Source organism: Chelonia mydas, chromosome 1 (genome assembly GCF_015237465.2).
Source record: "Chelonia mydas isolate rCheMyd1 chromosome 1, rCheMyd1.pri.v2, whole genome shotgun sequence".
Lineage (NCBI taxonomy): Eukaryota > Metazoa > Chordata > Testudines > Cheloniidae > Chelonia > Chelonia mydas.
Window position 1 is genome coordinate 330,204,864 of NC_057849.1, and position 20,554 is coordinate 330,225,417.

General features: G+C 41.0%; 1 protein-coding gene across 14 annotated transcripts in view; it reads right to left on the reverse strand.

Moving 5' to 3' along the window:
• Positions 1-20,554, reverse strand: part of LOC102935534 (semaphorin-3D) — a 188,660-nt gene that overhangs the window by 120,525 nt on the left and 47,581 nt on the right. For 13 of the 14 annotated variants that reach the window (XM_037889257.2, XM_037889263.2, XM_037889255.2 and 10 more), the window contains one exon: positions 6,525-6,714. In XM_037889257.2, coding sequence (XP_037745185.1) covers positions 6,525-6,675 — 151 coding nt within the window. In that variant the 5' untranslated portion in view covers positions 6,676-6,714. Of the gene's footprint in view, positions 1-6,524; positions 6,715-8,495; positions 8,520-20,554 lie in introns of those variants that run through there. The other variant, XM_043552496.1, reaches the window with a different exon arrangement.

Here is a 20,554-nt window from a genome sequence, read left to right on the forward strand (position 1 = left end):
AAGCACGGCTCTTGTCTGCAATGATGTAAAATGGCACTCACTCAACTGATTTGCTTTCTCCTTATGTATATTTAGAATTATATCTGCCGACTTTGGTCACAGCAGTACATTTTTACTGCTTTTTCCTCCTTATTCCTGCACAGCCAGCACAGCTATGAGCATGTGAGCTTAATTCTATTCCTTCTTGGGCATCATCAGTAGAACAGTTTACTACGCTCCAATCAGTTACACCTGTGCAAACCCTTGCAGTGCAGTCACTGTTGGCTTAAATGAGGACCATGGAGCTACGCCATTGTAACTCAGTTTTGCAGGTGTAAGTGAATGATGGAAAGATGCCAGCTTGACTCATACAGCACAGGCTGAGTACAGAGGGGTAACAGTTTATTGTCTTTTCATTGATTTATGAGGAGAGGCTGAGGGAACTGGGATTATTTAGTCTGCAGAAGAGAAGAATGGGGGGGCGGGGTTGATAGCTGCTTTCAACTACCTGAAAGGGGATTCCAAAGAGGATGGATCTAGACTGTTTTCAGTGGTAACAGATGACAGAACGAGGAGTAATGGTCTCAAGTTGCAGTGGGGGAGGTTTAGGTTAGATATTAGGGAAAACTTTTTCACTAGGAGCGTGGTGAAACACTGGAATGGGTTACCTAGGGAGGTGGTGGAATCTCCTTCCTTAGATATTTTTCAGGTCAGGCTTGACAAAGCCCTGGCTGGGATGATTTAGTTGGGGATCGGCCCTGCTTTGAGCAGGGGGTTGGACTAGATGACCTCCTGAGGTCCCTTCCAACCCTGATATTCCATGATTTGCAAACAGAATAAGCTGAATACAGAACTCATTGGAGAGACAGTAAGCATGGAACTTTGCAATGCCATTTTTAAAGAATAATTTATTTTCAGTGATTATTGTTAAAAGAAGTTATCGATTCTGGGTAAAAAAGAGTCAAAAGGGCCAACATTTTACCCTGTTGGCTGTGTACATATGAATAGATCACTCATCTTGTAAAAGGAGGAAACTCACTCTCCTCTGTACAAAGCTAAAAGCTTATAAAGCAAGGTTTGTTCCTGTTCACCCGATTTACCTTAGCATCCTACAACATAGAGAACAGGAACTTACAGTAACAGTTCCTTCAGGTCATGTTGACTAATGATGTGAACAACTGGGGACTTGATCCTGCTCCAGTTGATGTCAGTGTCAAGACTCCCACTGGCTTCAGTGTCAGTGGGCTTCAATTGCACAAAAACTTTCTTAATTAATGCAGCAGGATCTTCATGCGGTGTGAGTAGGAAAAAGGCAGGTGAGACCTGTGTTCTTTTTTACTAGCCATTAAGTTACCACCACAACAGTCCTTACGAGGGTTGAGGCAATGCAGCCCGAATATTGACTTCCAAACTCCAAAGGGCAACTAATACAAGATGAAAATTGTTTATAAAAATGCTAGGGCTGAAAGTATCTCTTCAAAGAGTCACTCAGTAGTTGCTTCTAGTCAAGAAGCATCCACTGACACAGTAAATAAGTTATACATTAAAAAAAGAATGTTAAGGTTAGAAAGTCAAGCACTCAAAAGTTAGGAAATACCAGAATTAAAGGTTGCTTGCGCAACATTAATGTGGCCCCCTTGTGAATATGCATTATGGTATATGATAACATGCTATTTTCCACCCCCCACAGGACCCCTGCCTAATTTAGTGTACAGCATGGACATTGCTCTGGGAATCAGGATTGTGTAGTGAATGAGGTTGTCGTCTCCATGATCTCTGCCTCATTTGTTGCAGAAGTTGGAAAGTGTGCAGTGAAGACAGCAGGGACTTACAGAAGGAGAAGGGATGGTCTCATGGTTAAGATATTTGAATGCAACCTTAGAGAACTAGGTTCAATTCCTGCTTCTGCCACAGAATTCTTACATGATGCTGGATACCCAACAGAAGATCTCTTACAGAAGAACAGCCAAGCACTTGAAATTGATTGAAATGGTGCTTTTAACATATTAAAGTGCTAGAATCAGTAAAATTGAATCCTAAGTACACCAAGTTGGGCACCTAAAATTAGCAAACAATTTTGTCATTAATGTCTCTGTGCCTCTGTTCCACCTTTTGTGTTCTGGGAATAATAATGCCTCCTAAGATCACAGGAGTGCTGAGAAGATAAAATTCATTAGTGTTTGTGACACTATGGTGAGAGCACCACAGAAGCCCAAGAGGAGACTACTAGTTTTGTCTTCAACATAGTGCAAACAAACACTCTGTAACCAAAAGTCCCCAAACTTAATCCACGCACTCCCCAGCTAGGGCATGCAGTCTTTAAAACCCAGCTTCGTTCTCACCATAAATGTCTTCTCCATCCCTCTGCCAGGGCAGTCACCCACAACTTTCCTTCTGGGGTGCAACCCTGCTCTTCCCAGTGAGAACTCCCACAGACTGTCTGCTGGGTGCATTCTTGCCAGGGAAGCATCCCTCACTCCCCTGGCCCTCTCACTATTCCCTGTAGTCCCCACTCTCCAGCAAGGGGATGCCAGAAAATAAGCCCTTCCTCTTCTCCCCCTTCCTACAGCTCTCTCTAGCCCTTAGCTCTGGCTCTCCAGCTTAGAGCTAGCAGGCATCTCCCTCTTCTGCCTTCAGCCCTGGCTCGGGGATGCCAGCCAGAAAACACCATGTGTTGCTCTTTGCCTTCAGCCTTCTCCCAGGAAGCATCTTCTCTATTTGGCAGCTCTCCTGTCCTTCTCCAGTCTGACTCCTGACTCAACTTCTATAACCCACCCAGATGTTTCTCCACCCTCTTAATTGGCCCAACTGGGAGCATGTGGACTGGATGTTCATTTAATGGGCCAGCAACCCTGTTGCAGAAAACAAGACACATCCCTAGCACCAGCAACATGTCCTGGCCAAATTGCCAGACTGAGAAAGTTCTGTCTCCTGCACAAATGAGCTTAATTCTTATTGTTGTGAGTTCCATTGTGCCAGATAGTGAAGTTCTTCATCCTGGAGCTTTATATTGTCTTTTAGGTATCCTGGGCTCATGCCATGAAGCACCTTGAAGATAAGGGACGAACCCTTGAACTTGATTGGATATTCCTTGGGAATCCAGTGCAGAAGAAGTTTGATGTGCTTATGGTATCCAGTGTTGCTGAAGAGATGCGCTTCTGTGTTCTGTACTAGTGGGAGTCTTCTAAGTGCTGAAGACTTAATTCCTGGTATATCTCATTGCTGTAGTCCAACCAAGATGTGATGAAGGCATTTATAACTTGAGAGCAGGCCATCATGTTCCAGGATGTGATGGAGTCTCCTAGCCAACCAGAGATGACAGAAAGTGTTACTCATGGCTGTTGCGATGTGAGAGCTCAGTGGCAAGAAGAAATCCAAGAGCACGCCTAGACTATCTTCTGAATTGACCTATTGTGGATATGAACCATCAAAATGTTGTCCTCTGTCCACCAACATCACCTCTGTCTTTCTTGGGTTCAGCTTCAGCCAGCTGTGCTTAATCCATAAGCTGATCTTATACAAGCCTGGTGGTAGTGGTGAGGTCATATGTGGTGAAAGACAGGTACAGATGTGTCATCCACATATTGCTGGCACTTGAGTTCATGTTATTTGACCATTTCACTGTTGCACGTGGATGTTGAAAAGGACTGGAGAAAGAATTGGAACTTGTGGAACTCCACAAGTGAGGGATCTAGTGGTGAAGGTGCAGTTTCCCCATCATTATTCATTGGTTGTGTCCCTCAAGGAAGAGCTTAAACCATTTAGTGCATTACCCTGGCCCCTGTCACTTCCCTCAGCTGAGAGAGCAGCAGTTCGTGGTCAACAGTGTTGAATGCAACAGAGAAGTCGAGCAGGGCTAAAATTTGGCTAAGTTTTAAGTAACTGAAAACTGCGTGTAATCATGGGGAGTACTTGGCAACTTTAACTTTAGGCATCACTATGTGCACTGACTATAATGGAAATTATCACTCAGTGAAGAGTCAGCATAAAACAGGCACATCAAAATTCTGTTTTGGAAATAGAAACATTTGGATGCACCTCTGCAAGCCTTTGACATAGGTTGACCTGCTAGTTACTTTCTGAACTTTAGGACCAGCCTGGTTGTTCTTGCACATGAACAGATGACACCACATTTCAACACACCTTCTCATAGATTCTAAAGCTGCTCTAAAGACACAAAGCCTTAAGAAATTGGTTCAAACCATTTAATTCTTTTTGGTGGTAAGCAGAGTCCAGGTTTGCATTAGTGTGTGTTCAGGATGTGCATTTTTCCTCTACTTTTTATTTCTCTTTAATAAACCTTTTCATCCACACAGTGCTCAGAGAGCTTAGAGATGCTGGCAAGTTTTTTTTGTTTATACTTTTTTCCTCCTTGCTATTGTTTTAATAGCATTAAAAAGCTTGAAAATATTACATTTTCTTTTACTTTTTTCTTCTTCCAATTTTGGGGGAAAAAACCAAAGAGCAAGCACAATAGTAATTCAATATTCCTCATACTTCCTTATTTGTCTACTGGCCTCATCATTGGCAGCACAGCTCTCTGAATTGGAGTGTGTGTGTTTATTTGTATTCCACTCTGATTTTTTTCCTGCAGGGCTAGGTCACTGAGTTTAGATATAATAACCCTGCCCTCCAGCCAAATCCAGAGCTTTATGAAGGTCCTAAAAAAAGTTTGGGTCAGGGTCTCAATATCAGTCATCCATTCATTGTCATTATTAATGACTAAGCATTTTCCAACACCACTTCCAGCAGGTCTTTCATTATTTTAAAATATTTCAAACACACACTTTTTCTCCTACATTGACCTCAAAGTTTTTTGTCTCCCCTCCTCTTCTACCTGCCAATTGAGTCCATCAGGATTTTGCAGGTGGCTAGCTATCTGAAGTACAGAAGAATACAGAAATTTTGGTCATAAGTCCCACAATAAGTGTCATCACCATGTGGAATAAGTAACTCTGGGGAAATGTTTAGAAGCCAAAACTAGAAGTTTAAATACAAGCTGCAGGTTTTTCCTATTAATATCCATAACTCAATGTCAGATCTTTCAGCTTCTGAATTCATTGGCTTACATAACTGTAACTATTTCCTGAAACTATGGAAAAGCTGTCAAGATCTCACATGCACACACACACACCCACATATCTGCATACAAATCCAGCAGATGCAGAGTTGAAACTTGTAAGTAAGTAGCATTTCACAGGATACAGTACTCACTGATTAAATAAATTTTTGTATGTGTCATACCTTACAATAGGCTGTTCAACCTCTTGTCATTACAGAGCATCTTGGGCCTCACTTAGGGTGACCAGACGTCCCGATTTTATAGGGACAGTCCTGGTATTTGGGACTTTTTCTTATATAGGTTCCTATTACCCCCCACCCCCATCCTGATTTTTCACACTTGCTGTCTGGTCACCCTAGCCTCACTCTACTCATTTACACACTGAAGAATAACTGTGCCTCTAAGTGAGAGCAGAATCAGTGCCCTTAATTACGGGCACTGAGATGGCTTAAAACTAACTAGGAAAACTTTTCTTTAGCTAAGCAAGACAAGATCAAGTGCATCAATATATCTGAATGGAATCACCTCACCAACTCTGGTAGGATGCAGTGCAGAGACAGCAACAAGAAAACCCACAAACTGGACTATGATCATCATCATTTAACAATTAAAATATATATCTTTATTTAAATTCAGCCTTTATCATTCTTACTTAGGGCAGAATTTAAGACAAAAGGATTGCACAGGTGTAACTGCCAACACTTCAGTGCGTAGTCGGAAGAATCTTTCTAAAGTGCTAAAGATGCACAAGTAAGGGAAAAAAACCTCTAGATTTTTAGATCCCAGATGAGTTAGATAGGGCAGCAGTTAGGGGCGAAATAAAAACAAAAACAATGTATTTTGTAAACTGAGCAAACTTGTTATGGTAGCACATTGCAAAACAATACTCATAGAACTCCACAATGACCTTTTTACATAGCCAGTTTTCACACAGTTGTACTTGCAGTTTTACTTCTAACCTCAACGTGAGCAATGTATTGGGCCCTAAATCAGGGAATTGGGCCCCAAAACAATAAGAAATACTATCATGTGGCTACCAGAGTCATGCACATTCAATGGTGACCATACAAAAGAATCCAAAAGAATAAGGATTAGTTTCTTACCAGTCATATGGGATTAATTTATACAATTCTTGGTGATTTGCGTACTGTTTGTCACATAAGTGATTTTTAGCTTCAAGAAAAAAGTCTAAGTTTAGCAAACGCTTTGGAGTTTTTACTGAGTGTTAAAAATTATAGCCCTTTAAAATGTATTTGAGAAACTTTATGGTTTCCATTACCATCCATCACCCCCAAAAAGATAATTGAATACTTTTGTCCCATAGAAGAATATATAAGTCTTTCATGCTATTGTTGTCTATTTCTAGGAACTGTTGTGACAACTGTTTATTTTCCTGTTTAATAACAGAAACTGAATGCTGGCACCATCACCACCACAAAACACTACAACAACCCAGAAACAGAAAATCTTCTGATGGGTTTACCTTTATAGGAAAGTTTAAGTCTTGGGATATTTTGCTTTGAAGTTCCAGTGACTGGAAGGAACAGCATTACTAAGGATAACGCTGTGCAGACATGTGGCGCTTTGAAAGATCTCATTCTGCTGTTCTCTCGACAGTCTGTTCTTGCATTCATGGTGAAAAAGGTCCGTTTTTCAGAAAATCCAAATGTAATCTGAAAGCAAAAAGAAAACATCTGTGTCTCCTTTGCATTGTCGCACACAAAGTTTATGAAGGCAGGCCAAACCTTCAGTTAGAGAGTATCTTAAGCAGAAGTCACTTTGTTTGCTATAGAGACTTTTTTCTCCAGTATACACCAAAACTCTGTAATCTCTTTTCTATAAACTAATTTGGTAGACTGAGGCCGGAACAATGCGTAAGCTTTTGGACACCGTCTAGCATAGCTAACATTTAAGTACAAATTAAATTAAATATAATACCCGTTAAAAATATTCACATTAATGCCTTGGCTATCTCTATATAGATCAGGTGTTTTCAAACTGGGGGTTAGGACTCCTCAGGGAGTCACAGGGTTCTTACATGGGGGTGGGGGGTTGGCGAGCCATCAGCCTCCACCGCAAACCCCACTTTGCCTCCAGCATTTATAATGGTGTTAAATATATAAAAAGTGTTTTTAATTTATAAGGAGGAGTTGCATTCAGAGGCTTTCTATGTGAAAGGAGCCACCGGTACAAAACTTTGAGAACCACTGATACAGATATCACAGCGATTTTATATACTTACACTGTGAATAGGCTACACTGTAATATCTCAGATACCACCGTGTAGCAACTGGAGATACCATTAAAATTAACATGTAATTGACATTCATCACAAACTTATTTATAAACTAAAAAAAAAGGGATATTAGAAGCTTTTACTCACTTTCAGGAGAAAAACAATGATTGCTGATACAATGTAAACATACTTTCCCATATGTTGTTCTCAGTGAACTAAGACTTACTTAACAACCACAATCCACAAACCAAAACGTCCTAGGAACGTTAAAAGGGGGAGGTCCATGCAAAGGCCCATCTCAGCACAACATGTAAGAAAAGCAAGCTTTGCATCATCTTTCACTTAATAATCATAATAGAATACCTAGCTCTTTTCATCCATAGATATCACAGAGTACCTTACAAAGGAAGGCAATTATCACTATCCATGGAAAAATGGAGACACAAGTAAGTTGAAGTGACTTTGGGAAGATCACACAGTAGTCTCCCAGTGTAGAATTGGGGACAGCAAGATTGGATTTTTTTCCCTAAAAGATATTCATGTTTGAACAAGAGCATTGGTTTGGGGAAGTTCTATGGCCTTTGTTATGCAGGCGGTCAGGCTGGATGACCACAGTGGTCCCTTCTGGCCTTAGAATCTATGAAAATGACCAGAGCAGATACAACACCAGTGATTAACACGTAGGGCTGCTGGGAAAACAATGACAATTTTTCCATTAATTTTTTTCTGGGTTGGGAGTCAGTTGACTTAAAAAAAAAAAAAAATCAACTCCAGTGCTCTGATCAACTAATTTGGTGTAAGTACCGGGGGCAATGTTCTGTGCTGACCCTTTCAGATGAAACAGAATGCAGAGCCCCTGGGGAGGGAAACTAAGGGCCCTTTAATCCTTTATGCCCTCCGACATTTGGGCTGCTCCATGGCTCTCGGTGTTAACTTAGCGTTAGTTTAGCTCTCAGAGAAGCTGCAGCACTGCCCAGGATCTCCATGGTATTGCATGCTCTAGCCCTATCCCCAGCACATCCCTCCTGGCCCCAGCCTCTCCCCAAGCACATCCCCTACACCATGGCTTGCAAGGGGGTCCTTGGAAGATTGCGGAGGATAGCTGTGTCTTGCCAGAGTAATCCTTCCTCCGCCTAAACCAGGTGGTTTTGAGCCCTTTACACTACTCTGGTACTTCTACCTGGTGTAAAGAAGCCAGAGAGGGGGTGAGGATCTCACCTGGAACATCCTTCCTATGCCAACACATTCAGTTTCCTCCCTTTCCTCCTTCAAATCTCTCCTCCAAACACAGCGGGACCCTGCTGCCTTTCAATCTGAATCGACTCCTGTAGGCTACACACAATCGCCCATTCATTAAATAAAACCCCAAAGTAAGCATCTGATTATTTGATTTGTTTTTTATTCTTTGCCCTGTTAGAATGCAAACCCCTGAGAGAGGGAGAGAGAGATCTTGTTTACTCCATAAATGTGTATTACTGAGTTCATTATTGGCGCCCAACAAATAAAATGACACAGGAAGTAACTGATGGTGACATTAACAATCTCTCTCTCTATATATTTATATAAAAAAAGACTGAGGTGAAAAAAAGATGCACAGGCCCTGTCCATTTTGGTGGATGAGAGTGAAAACTATACTCCAAAGCAAGAAATTATCTAACATCAAGTCTCATTGCAAAGATTGCATAGGAATCATGGCTTGAGGGACTGGGATTCTGCTAAACCTATAAGGATTCCGCCAGAGGGTGTGAGGGTCATTTTCCTGGAGGCAAGAGCATACTTAAATTGTAGGTCCAAATTCACCAATGGTATAGCGAGGCATGAATGGGACTTGTCTTACAGCACTAAATTTAGCCTTTTGGCTGCAAGGAGCCTGACTTTTCCACGTAGAAATTTCTGGCTACACAAATCCTTCTTTTTTGTTGTCTGAACTCTGGCTGTGGAAAGAGGCCAGACACAAGGGGCTTACTTTACACCTGAGGCAGCTGTTCAGTGAGTTTGAGCCAAACAAGTCCCATTAAGGACTCACTGCAGGCTAGTCAGATTTTTTAAGTTATGCTTTTTCATAAGTTCATCTTCTAATACACCTCCAGCTCCAATACAGGACTCTTCCAGGAGATTAATGACTAGCTCAGGTTAATGTACCTCAGACCAATTGACTCATCATTAATCCCCAGAAAATGCCCAATAGCTCCTGGGTAGGGTGACCAGATATCCTGATTTTATAGGGACAGTCCCGATATTTGGTGCTTTTGCTTATGTAGACACCTATTACCCCCCACATCCTGTCCTGATTTTTCACATTTGCTATTTGGTCACCCTACTCTTGGGACATCTCTAATGTAGATCAGTGTCCTATGCTCCATTTGACCAAATCCATAAGCACTGTTTTGTTTTTAAAAGAGGAATTTTATCAGACAGAATGAATAGCAATTCTTCTTACTTTAGTTCTTTGATGTTTCTGATAAGCATCTACCTATGCTGCAATAGTCCTGTGAGGTGTACTGAACCAAAATGGAGGACAAAACATTTCAAGAGAATGATAAAGCACTTGAAGTTAAACATCATGAAGCTGTAATGTATCTGCATTCAGTTCTTTTACGTTTTTTTATTATCCTCTTAGTACTTTGCTGAAAAGGGCTTTAAGCACAAACCTCTTTTTATGCACATGGCAGCTCCAATGAAGTAATGGGGACTATTCACATGCTTAAAACTGGGTGGGTGCAAAAGCACCTTGTTGAATCAGGGCCAATATGGTTGGCTCTGCGGTTAGATCTTCCCTGTGGAACTCAAATCTGAAATGGGTTATGGGCTAGCAGAGCTGCCAGCAGTCCAACCACTGATGTGCTGGTATTCTGCCATCTTGGGACAACCAGGGCTATCCAGATGCACATGACTGGTGCATTTGTGACATTATATCCCTGAAAAGAAGTGGCATCTCAGTGCAAGTGGTCAGACTTAGTAAAACCTGTAGGGTAGATTACTCTGAAACTACTGTCTGAAACAGGCAAACCTGGAGCCAATTTATTTAGCATAATTTATTCCAGGCCCTTTGTTGAAACAAACAGAGCTCAGATAGACAGTCCCCTATTGGCTGCAAAACTACATCAGTTTTTAAACACATTGTTCAGTTAAATCTGATATCTAAATGCAAAAAATCTAGCACCCAGGGATGTTGTGTAGACAACATCCCAACTTTCCCTGGCATCTTGAAGTCCAGAAACAAAGGACAGCAACTCACCGATAAATTTAGATTTTTTGACCATGGCTGATATAACACTCATTTGAATATTTAAACAATGGTTTTTACTTAATTGGAGTACAACAGTTACCACTGTTCATGTTCTGAGACAGTTTTAAAATGATGAGTTTTGTATTATGCTAGAGAGCACAATGAAAACTGCTTGCAGCAAATAAAGTATACGAATCTCACTAAACAAGGATGTAAAAATGAAGCAATGACAATAAATCCAGAGTAAACCTGGAAAGTTTGGCCCATTGTGATTATAATAATTAAGAAAAGGGTCGGAAGAATTAGGACACGATGTCTACTCATAAATATGTTGGGTAAGTTACTTGGCCCCTTTTTTTCAGCATGCATAATATTAACTAGCGTTCAGTGGAGAAGACTGTTGTCCAGTAAAGAAGCCCATTTTGACTGTCTGATCTGGGTTGATACACATGACAGACATTCTGTTGATCAGACCTATGTTTAGACCCATACACGAGCATACTGTATGCAATGGTTAAATACTAACTGTAGTTGGAAAAAAAAAAAAAAAAGACTGGAAATATATCCCACCTACAGTTAAATGTCAAATATGTAGAGAAATATATAGAAAGTTTCTAAATATATTATATACAGACAAAAACATCCACATACGTTCTAAATTTATTGCTAAACAACTATCTTTCAGATGACTAATTACAGTAAAACAGCAAGACATATTTCCAAGAAAGATATTTCTATAGTTGGCTAGTTTATACTTCAAAACTGCACCATAATCACAAACTGGGTATTGGAAATCTAGCCTTAATCAGAAGAGAAACTGGAAACATATATGACAGTCAGATGAATAATTCAGCAAATAAAACACAGACAGAGTGAAATATAGTATCCGGGTTCACTTAGCATCCAGGCTCTCTTTTTAAATAACAAAGATGACATTGATCCAGAGCACAGTGAAACTATGTTCTTTCCCCTCACAGACAGACAGGATACTCTGCTGATAGACAGTTTGGCAGAGAAAGCGTTTCTTCTCGATGGGAAATCTCATTATAAATCTAACTCCATCTGAGAGCTAACAAACAATATATTTCATAGCCATTCTCCAACATTTACTTTATAAAGCAGCTTTAGTGATGTTTACAGTGCAGCAAATTTTGTCTTCTGCATAGACTCAGACCCGTTACTCTTTTCCACAAAAGCCCCACAAATCAATATCACTCCACCCCACCCCCCTCCAAAAACAAACAAAATCACCTAGCAAAACTAACATTAACAAAAGGAAAGTACTTTGGTACAATACTAACATTAAAGTGAACGTGCAATGCATTTACTTGATCTTTTCTTGAATTTCAATACGCTAAACATCCAATGGGGTATTCTCTACACATTCAGGTCCCCGTCCTTAAATGAGTTTCATGACACCACAGGAATCCACCCATTCTGTGCTCTGTCATCCATTCAGCCTCCAAAACACCTGCATCCTCTCTGTTTGGAATATGAGATAGACCTCTTCTATGGATTTCAGTCCAAAAGGACCAAGTGGAACAAAGAAAAGAAGGGACTGGAAAATGGAGGAGAGGGAGAGATAAGTGAGGGGAAGGATTCACACCAGTAGAAAATAGTTATTTTAAATGGAGAAAAGAAAGAGGTTTAGAGATTACAGTAAATTAAAAACAGTAAAAAGAATGACACCAAAAAAAAAAAAAAAGAGGGGAAGTCGGGAGAAAAAAAAATCTGAAAAAGGACACCCTAAAATACAGAAGAAATAAGTGGAGACTAGGGAAATGAAAGAAAGAAAGAAAAAAAACAAGCTAGGGATTTTTTTTTCCCCTTTCTACAAACTATTAGGATTTAACATCTGGTAAAGCATGACTATGACACAGTAATTGGTGGAAGGGCAAACAGGATAAGGATGGACCAGATCCACAGGGTGGTCTGGATCACATGGCAGGCTAGGCTCATTAAAATGTGCTTTGATGCAGCCAATGCAAGGTCATATATCCAGGGAGGGAGGGTGAAACTCTGCCCCTACTGAAGTCAGGGCCCCCACTGACTTCAACGATGCCAGGATTTCATCCAGCGAACGTGGATCATACATGTAGGAGAGGGGAGTGTACCATGCAAAGCTGCAATACTGAAAGGTACTACATGAGCATAATGGTGCATTCTGACTTCACAGTCCGTGACTCAAAGGTTGAGGATAACGTGAAGCCTTCTCTCCAGACCTGATCTGTGGTGTGCTGCAGATCACACTCATGTGCATGTAGAAAAGCAAATGCAGGAATGTACTTTTAGATTGTATTGTCCGTTTCTGTTTTTCCAACTCCAGTCTGCATTTTCTGGCTGAAGGCTGAGAGGAGCTTGTGTCATTGGGTGATATCACATCACACATTTGACAGCATCCCAGCAGCCAGCTGTCCAGATGGTGATTTGCACCCACAGATCTCAGTACGTGTACACTATTGTGTTGAATGCATGTGCAAAGGATATTCAAAATTGTTCACATATTTTTGAAAAAAAATTATGCCTTAGCTACCCATTTTTGTGAGCTCCGAGACATTCAGGCATCCCTGCTTTAATACTAGGTCCTCAGGAACAGCGCATTTAAATCACCTAAAAAACCCGACTGTAGCTTTACTCATTTGAAAAGGAAAATGAGAAGAGAGAGTGAAACAGTTTAATAGTTTAAAAAATACTCAAACAGAACTCAGAGGACAAACCTCACCATAATATTATTTTCATTACAGCATATACCCTGATCAGAGCGAACTGAACAAGTTATGTGTCTATATTTTAAATATGTTCTAGGTATCTCATTACCTTGGCATCTAAGGCAAGAAGGCAGCAGATAGGAAATCTCTAGAGGCACTACAAGGAAGTGTGAAGTTGACACCCAATAAACAGATGCTGAGAGCTGCCGCTGGCAGCATAACCTTTCCCAGAAGATGCAGAGCTTCCCTGCATAGAGTTGGATGGTTTCACACAGCTATAAAATAAGTGGGCACAGAGAATAGGCAGGAAGCCTGCCTCAGGAAGCACCTTTGCCTGCTATTGAGAAAATAAGAACCCTCCCCACCACCAAAAACGAAAAAAAAGTGTCACGATGACAGCAAGAGAAACTTCAGGAGCCGTATCTTGGGGCTACCTGCCTAACCAATTAAATGTTCCCCGGTTTTATTGGCAAAGGCTAATGTCTGAATAACTCCAGGCAGAAATCACAAGCTGTTAATCAACTGACCCTGCAGCTACTATTGCCCTACACACAGAGAGAGACACCTGCTGTAGCCCGTTTGAAGAACTAGAGTCTTCCCCCCCCCTGCATACACCCCCACCCCCAGGTCTGTGCTGACAGTTTGCTGAGGAAGCTGTGAGTACCTCTCTACTTAGTTTACTTTTTGCAACCCCACACCAGGTCATCAGCATGAATGGAACCAGAGACCTCCAATAATGGAGGTTTGAGCTTTCGGGATTCAGGGCCTATCCCTGCTGGTGACCAGTAGTGATGGGTTTTTACAAACTGGGACTTGTCCTTCCATGCACTTCACATGCTTGGGATAAACCTCCCTTGACTGGGAGGGGTTCATAACACACGCCTAAGTGTGTTATGAACCCCTTCACCGATGGGCTCACAAACAGGATAAGACTCTACAACTCCTACCAGGAGCTAGAGGAGCACCTCAAATGGAGGAGGCTTATGTTTCTGAATGTGTAGGAACTGGTTCTATCGTGGCAACAATCTGTGACGGAAGGTTGTCACCAGCTGGCAATCCATAATATTGTTGTTATCAATACTTGCAAGTTGCATTAAGAAGCTTGCACTGGGGAATCTGTTTATTATTAGATGCTCCCATGCCTCATGACACATATGGCAATATAGTGTTTCCACCTCAGTCTGTCTAATGCCATGTTTCTTGCTCTGTTGCAGTCTGTTTCCATGACAGCAACATCTTTCCCAATTGTTCTCTTACATGCCATCTGTTGTCACCCATTTCTCCATCTTCCACCAACTGGTATCCAGCATTTGGGAGACTGCTGCTTGAACATAATGAGTACAACATGTTCAAATTTTAATATTAAAACATTTACATTGGGGTAGTATATAAGGTCTCATCTTGGACAGGGCCCCTTCTGGCAGGGACTACAGAGTCATGTAGTAAGTGACATGTCCCCACCCCACAGAACTTTCCATCTAAAACACAGGACATTAAAAGGTGGAGGATACAAACAATTGAGCAGGGGATTTCATTTACTGCAACTCATAGCAAGCACTTTCTCAGTTTATTGATCTGATCTAACAGATGTGTAATCGGATTTGCTTTTCTGTAATACTGCACTAGCAGGTTTCTTGCTATGGTGGGAAATGTATGTAACTGTTTCGTCCAACTGTGGTGCCAATAGATGTGCCAGTTTTAAGTTAAACAGAAAAGGTTTCTTCTATATCTGGTTCCTCTTGTGTTTCCCTATGAGAAATACCGTGAGTACCGCAAATATTGAGGTTAGCTAACTGCAGACTTTAAATGAGAAACGTAAGGCAATTAATTATTTTTTTTTCAAGTACCGCCACTGTACTACGGATACAAAATTCCACCAACCACCAGTTACCAGCAATTCATTATCAGCCCGTGTTTCCTGTTTTGAAAGATTTGTTAATAAGTTCAGCTTGGTTATCGTCTCTAAAGTCGTGTCTACCCTATGGCATCTAAGCTACAACACTTCAGCCGTGCTGCTGTAGCACTGCAGTATAGACACGTTCTCCACTGATGGAAGGGGTTTTTCCCCCATCTATGCAGTTAATACACCTCTCCAAGAGGTGGTAGCGAGGTCGATGGAAGAATTATTCCATTGATCATGCTGTACCTACAGTGGAGGTTAGTTCAACCTGATTAAGTCACACAGGTGCAAAATTTCACAGCCCTGAGTGATGTAGGCTAGGTCAATCTAATTTTTTAGTGTAGACCAGAAGCTATTGTGGCCTACACTAAAAAATTATTATTGCTTCAAGCTATTGTGATTTAGTGTCCGACGGCTACAGAAATGTAGGTTTCATACTAGAAGAAGACCGATCAAATGTTTGTTCTATACTAACTTATTAGTTTTGATTCCTATCACCAGTGTACGGCCTCATTTGATGCACAGCCCATGAACTCTATGAAGTATAGCTTGCTTGGATTTAGCATGTAAGGTACAAAATTGAGAGATGTGGGGGGAAGGATTTTTTAGTTTACAATTCCAACAAATTTTGGTTTCTTTTAATCATATATTTGATTACTTTTGGAGGAGTTCTTTATGTCACTTGTCCAACTAAATTTTGGATCAACATTTTGTGCAACGCATGTGTAAAATGATATTCAAGGAGGTTTAAGAAAGGATATATTGCAATGGAGTAATCAACCAAGTTATGGCCCTGCTGGGATGGATGTTTTAATTTATTTTTTTAATGGCTGGATCAGATTTTAAGGAGAGATTGAGAGAACAAGCAGAAGCATTATAACATGTAAGTTTACAATCTTACAGAGTAATTAAATCCTTTTAAATCTTAGCCAAAGATTATAGACCTTTTATAGGCTCTTCTAGAGTGCTCGTCGCCATAGTATCTGAGCAATTCACAGACGTTAATGCATTTATCTTCACAACTCCATTATGAGCTAGGTAAGCATTGTTATTCATGTTGTTACTAGAAAATGGAGGCACAGAAAGATGAAAGGACTTGTGCAAGGTCACACAAGAAGTCTGTAGCAGAGCCTGAATCAGAACTCACATCCCTTGAATGCCCATTCACTTCCTGGGGTCACAAAACCATCCTTCCTCTCTTCATTCTACTCATTCCTTATACCATGCATTGTTTGCAGTAAGTCTTGTGGCTGGAGACCGAGGACTCACATTTCACTGAATTTAAACTAAATAAAAGGTGGAACTTTTCCTAATGCTTTATTCTTCGCCTGTGTGCAAACTTCAGAGTATTAGGTGATCACTGTTTTATTCTTCATAAATATTTAAAATGGATTCACTGAGACCCCTTGTGGAGTAACAGACTGCTTGGGGTGAGTAAGGATATCAGATTATTATTTTAAAATATGTTAATGTTCACTAACTATACCATTTCCAAGGGGTTTGGAATTGCTGCTGCTCTGACCTAACAGAGCTTTCTGCCTGTGTTACGCCAGGACTCAGCTTATCTTTAGCACAACACACATAAAAAGCGAAAGCTGTTTTGAGAAGGATGCAGTGTCAATGTCCTCTGGGTCTAGCAGAGCCATTTGGGGGGGGGGGGGGGGGGGGGGGGGATCAACACCGCCATTAAACATAGAATTATTTTCCGGTTTGGTTTAAACCACAATAGAGGTTTGGGGGGGGGGGGGGGGTTTGAGTACAAAGTGAGAGCAACATAAGTGCAAAGATGAATCAGTTCTGCACAGGACATAACAGGGCTTTTCAGACTTTTAACCTCTTAGTTACTGGGTAGATGAGTGCCTTGTTTTCAGCTTTGTTGTACAGCCATCACACTGTGAATGAGCCTATATCTTCCAGAATTATGGATCTTTTAAAAATAAGACAAATTACATGCACAGTAGTTTCCATCTTGAGTGGGGGTTGCCCTTCAAGGACCTCTCATCCAAGAATTTGGGCATGATGAAATACGTATCAGAACCTCCCTTCATTGGAGTCAGGTATCCGGGGAATCCAAAAAATCAGTACCTAAATAGATACCTGCTTCTCCCATGTACAGCCTACTGAAATGATTGCCAATTTCAATTGATGATGTAGCGGAGAACAAAACTCAATCATATTAAGCCAAATACTGACTCTTCATCTGACTGTCTAACTTGGAGAGCAAGGAAAATACACAGCACACACTTCTTAAAACCTTTGTAAGTATATCAGAAGCTGGAAGCCTGCAAGAGGGTGAATCTGCACTGTACTATTAGGCATAAAGGGGGCTATTAAAGAGGTTAAGGACATGCCTGACAAACTACATGATTCCTTTGTATAAAGGATTAACTAAAAAGGTAGTATTTTCAACCCTACACATTCAAAAATCATGAGATGGGAACAAAAAAATTACGGGATTGGCTTAAAAATAATGAGATTTAATAAATATATTTGGAATCTTATGATTTGCCTTCTAGGTTTAGAGTGCTACGTTTATTTTTCACATTTTTATCTACAGATACGTGGGCTAGAGCTTACTTTAAAAAGAAGAGGTTGAGATTCTCATTTAGTCACGGGACTCCAGGAGCCAGAACCTTAAGTGCCATGAACCTGGTCTAGGCCCATTCTTTTAGTATAAGAAGCAAAGTTAGGGATGGTGGTGCCAGAACAATATGATATCAAAAAGCAACAAGTCACCAGTCCAAAGCCAAAGGAAAGACTCTTATAGAGCTGTGTGGTCTTTGGAACAGTACCAGGACTTGACAGTAAATGGATTTTCTTTTTTTTTTTTAAAAAAAAAAAAAGCAAAGCATAAAAGTGGCTGAACTGCTAATCTTGCAAGCCTTTACTCATATGAGTAACTCTTCTTACACAAGTAGTTGTGCCACCTTGATTGGGAACGTGCGTGAGAATAAGGACTACTCGTGTGAGTAAAAGCTTGCAGCATCCAGCCCGTAGGTTTAGTATTTTGCACAGTTGGTACCTCTGATTATAATAAGAGCTGTTTGTGTCCCCAGCACCTTTGGGCAATTGAGGCTGTACAACACAGGTAAACCTCCTCACAAGACTTCTGACATCCTCTCAGCCATGAGGACCCTCTATGACTACAAGACACTTTGGGATCTTCGTGATTATCTAGCCTATACGAGATCTTCCACACTGCTTTAGTGCTTTTAAACTCCCAACCCTCTGGATTAAAGAGTTCTCTCTTCACAGCTGCAGCTCAACTTTGAGAAGAATTGAGAGACATCCAAAAATGAAGCCAGACAGAATTTAAAAAAAAACCAAAACAAAAAAATCCTTCAGTGAGGCATTTAAAAAGGGTGACAGATACAGCTGGATCTTATAAATACAACCACCAACTAAATTAATATTTATTATACAACAGCCTTACAGGGACTGACCTTGAGAAGGACAATTTTGTACAAGAAACCAGAAGGAACAAAAAAAAGGTATATATATATACACACACACTGAACAAATTAGATCAATAATAATAATAATATTTTGTACTTTGTTGCCTTTCATCAACTCAGCATTTAGAATAAATAATGTATACATCCCTGAGCCATCCCTCAGGGCACTAAAGGTAATTATCTTGATTTTACATTTGGGAATGCTGAGGCATAGAGTGGTTAAGAGCCTTGATAAGGAGCAGAGATGGAAACAGATCTCAGAATTTGTGATTACAAATGCCATGTTCCAGCCACGAAGAAAAGTCTCCCTGATGAAAGAAGTTATGCATCAGAATGGAAAAGGTATTAGGTATCCGCTGAAAAAAATTTTTTCAACTAAACAGAGTCCAAGACATTCAAGCAAATAGAAACCTAGTTGCAAAGGCAAGAAATCTTTAGAGCAGCTTTGCCAATTTATCAAGCCTGGATGCTATGTGTTATCAAGAGCAAACTAGAAATGAATATTTTAAATCTCTACCTTTCCAGTGGCTCTGTTATCCCCGCATCTGGAGTGCAGAATTTGTACTAATGTCAATGAATGGGAGTAAGATGTTTGCTCTAAGGGCCAAACCCTGGCCCTGCTGAGGTCAGTGGGAGTTAGGCCATTGATTTTAATGGGACCAGTGATTGTCTGAGGGCAGGTCTACAGTCAGAATGCTGCAACGATGCAGCTGTAGCGGTTCAGTGAAGACACTACTCCGCTGACGGGAGAGAGAGTCTCCTGTTGGCACAGTTAGCTACAGTCTCTCGCAGAGGTGGACTATGTCAGCGGGAGAAGGGGCTAGGGCAGTATAACAGCATCGCTCAGGTTTATGTAATATAGACCTGGCCTAAGGGAAAAGGCATCCTAAGGACCCAATTATACAAACTAGTGAACATTTCCTCTGAGGTGCTGACTAGCCTCAATTCTCACTGGTCTAGATCTTCGACCCTGCTACGACAAAAAGAAAAAGGAGTACTTGTGGCACCTTAGAGACTAACAAATTTATTTGAGCATAAGCTTTTGTGAGCTACAGCTCACTTCATCGGACCCTGCTATGGCTGCTTAGTACCACTCCCGCTGACTAGAAGGGCCACTTGAGAATACTCCCTGTGTTTGGAATTCTGGGGTGGCACAGAGTCAATATAACATACAGCCTCCCCTTCTTGGCCCCCTTTCCAGGGAAAAGGCCATGGCCAGGATATCCCTACATGCCCAAAGCCCAGAGTGCCGCAGCATCTTGGCAGCCATATTTAACCAAAATATATAGACTTTTGAGAGAACTGAGGACACTTGGCACCTTTCAGGAAGCACTTGCTACCGTGCCAAATTTGCTTTCTTCCAACCCCCATCCTAAGCTGCCCCAGGTGCCCAAAAGCCCAACCCAAAGATAGCACTCAATGTATGGTGAAGGCACTCACTGAGCACCTTGAAAGAGACACTTGCCATCCTGCTTGGCTTCCTGAGCCCAAGCCCAAATTCCATCATCTTTAACATCAAACAAACTACTAACACAAGAAAAACATGTTGAAGCCAAAAGAATGATGGCAAAAGAAGACTGAAGTCATAAGTTGCCCTTACATAGCACAATTTGGGCCACACAATACCATTTCAAGGACAATATAAAATGGGGCAATGAAAGTGACACTGAGATGGGAACTTCAAAATTGTGTTTTAACTGAAGACCTCCCAACAGGTTCAGATGTACAGTGACAGATATACAGTTCATCACAGAAAGACAAATGTCATCCAGGAAAAGTTAAGATGAATTTAACAACATAGGACAAGAACTGTCACCAACATGCTACAACAATGAGTCAGATCTGCAGCTGGCATTGTACAGAGGCCCACTGGCCAAGGGTTCAACACTGTTTATTACAAGCAACTCCTGTCTCAGACCTGACATGCTCAATACACCACTTTCATGGTATTTATCCATAAAGGGTAGCATGTGAAGTCTCTAATG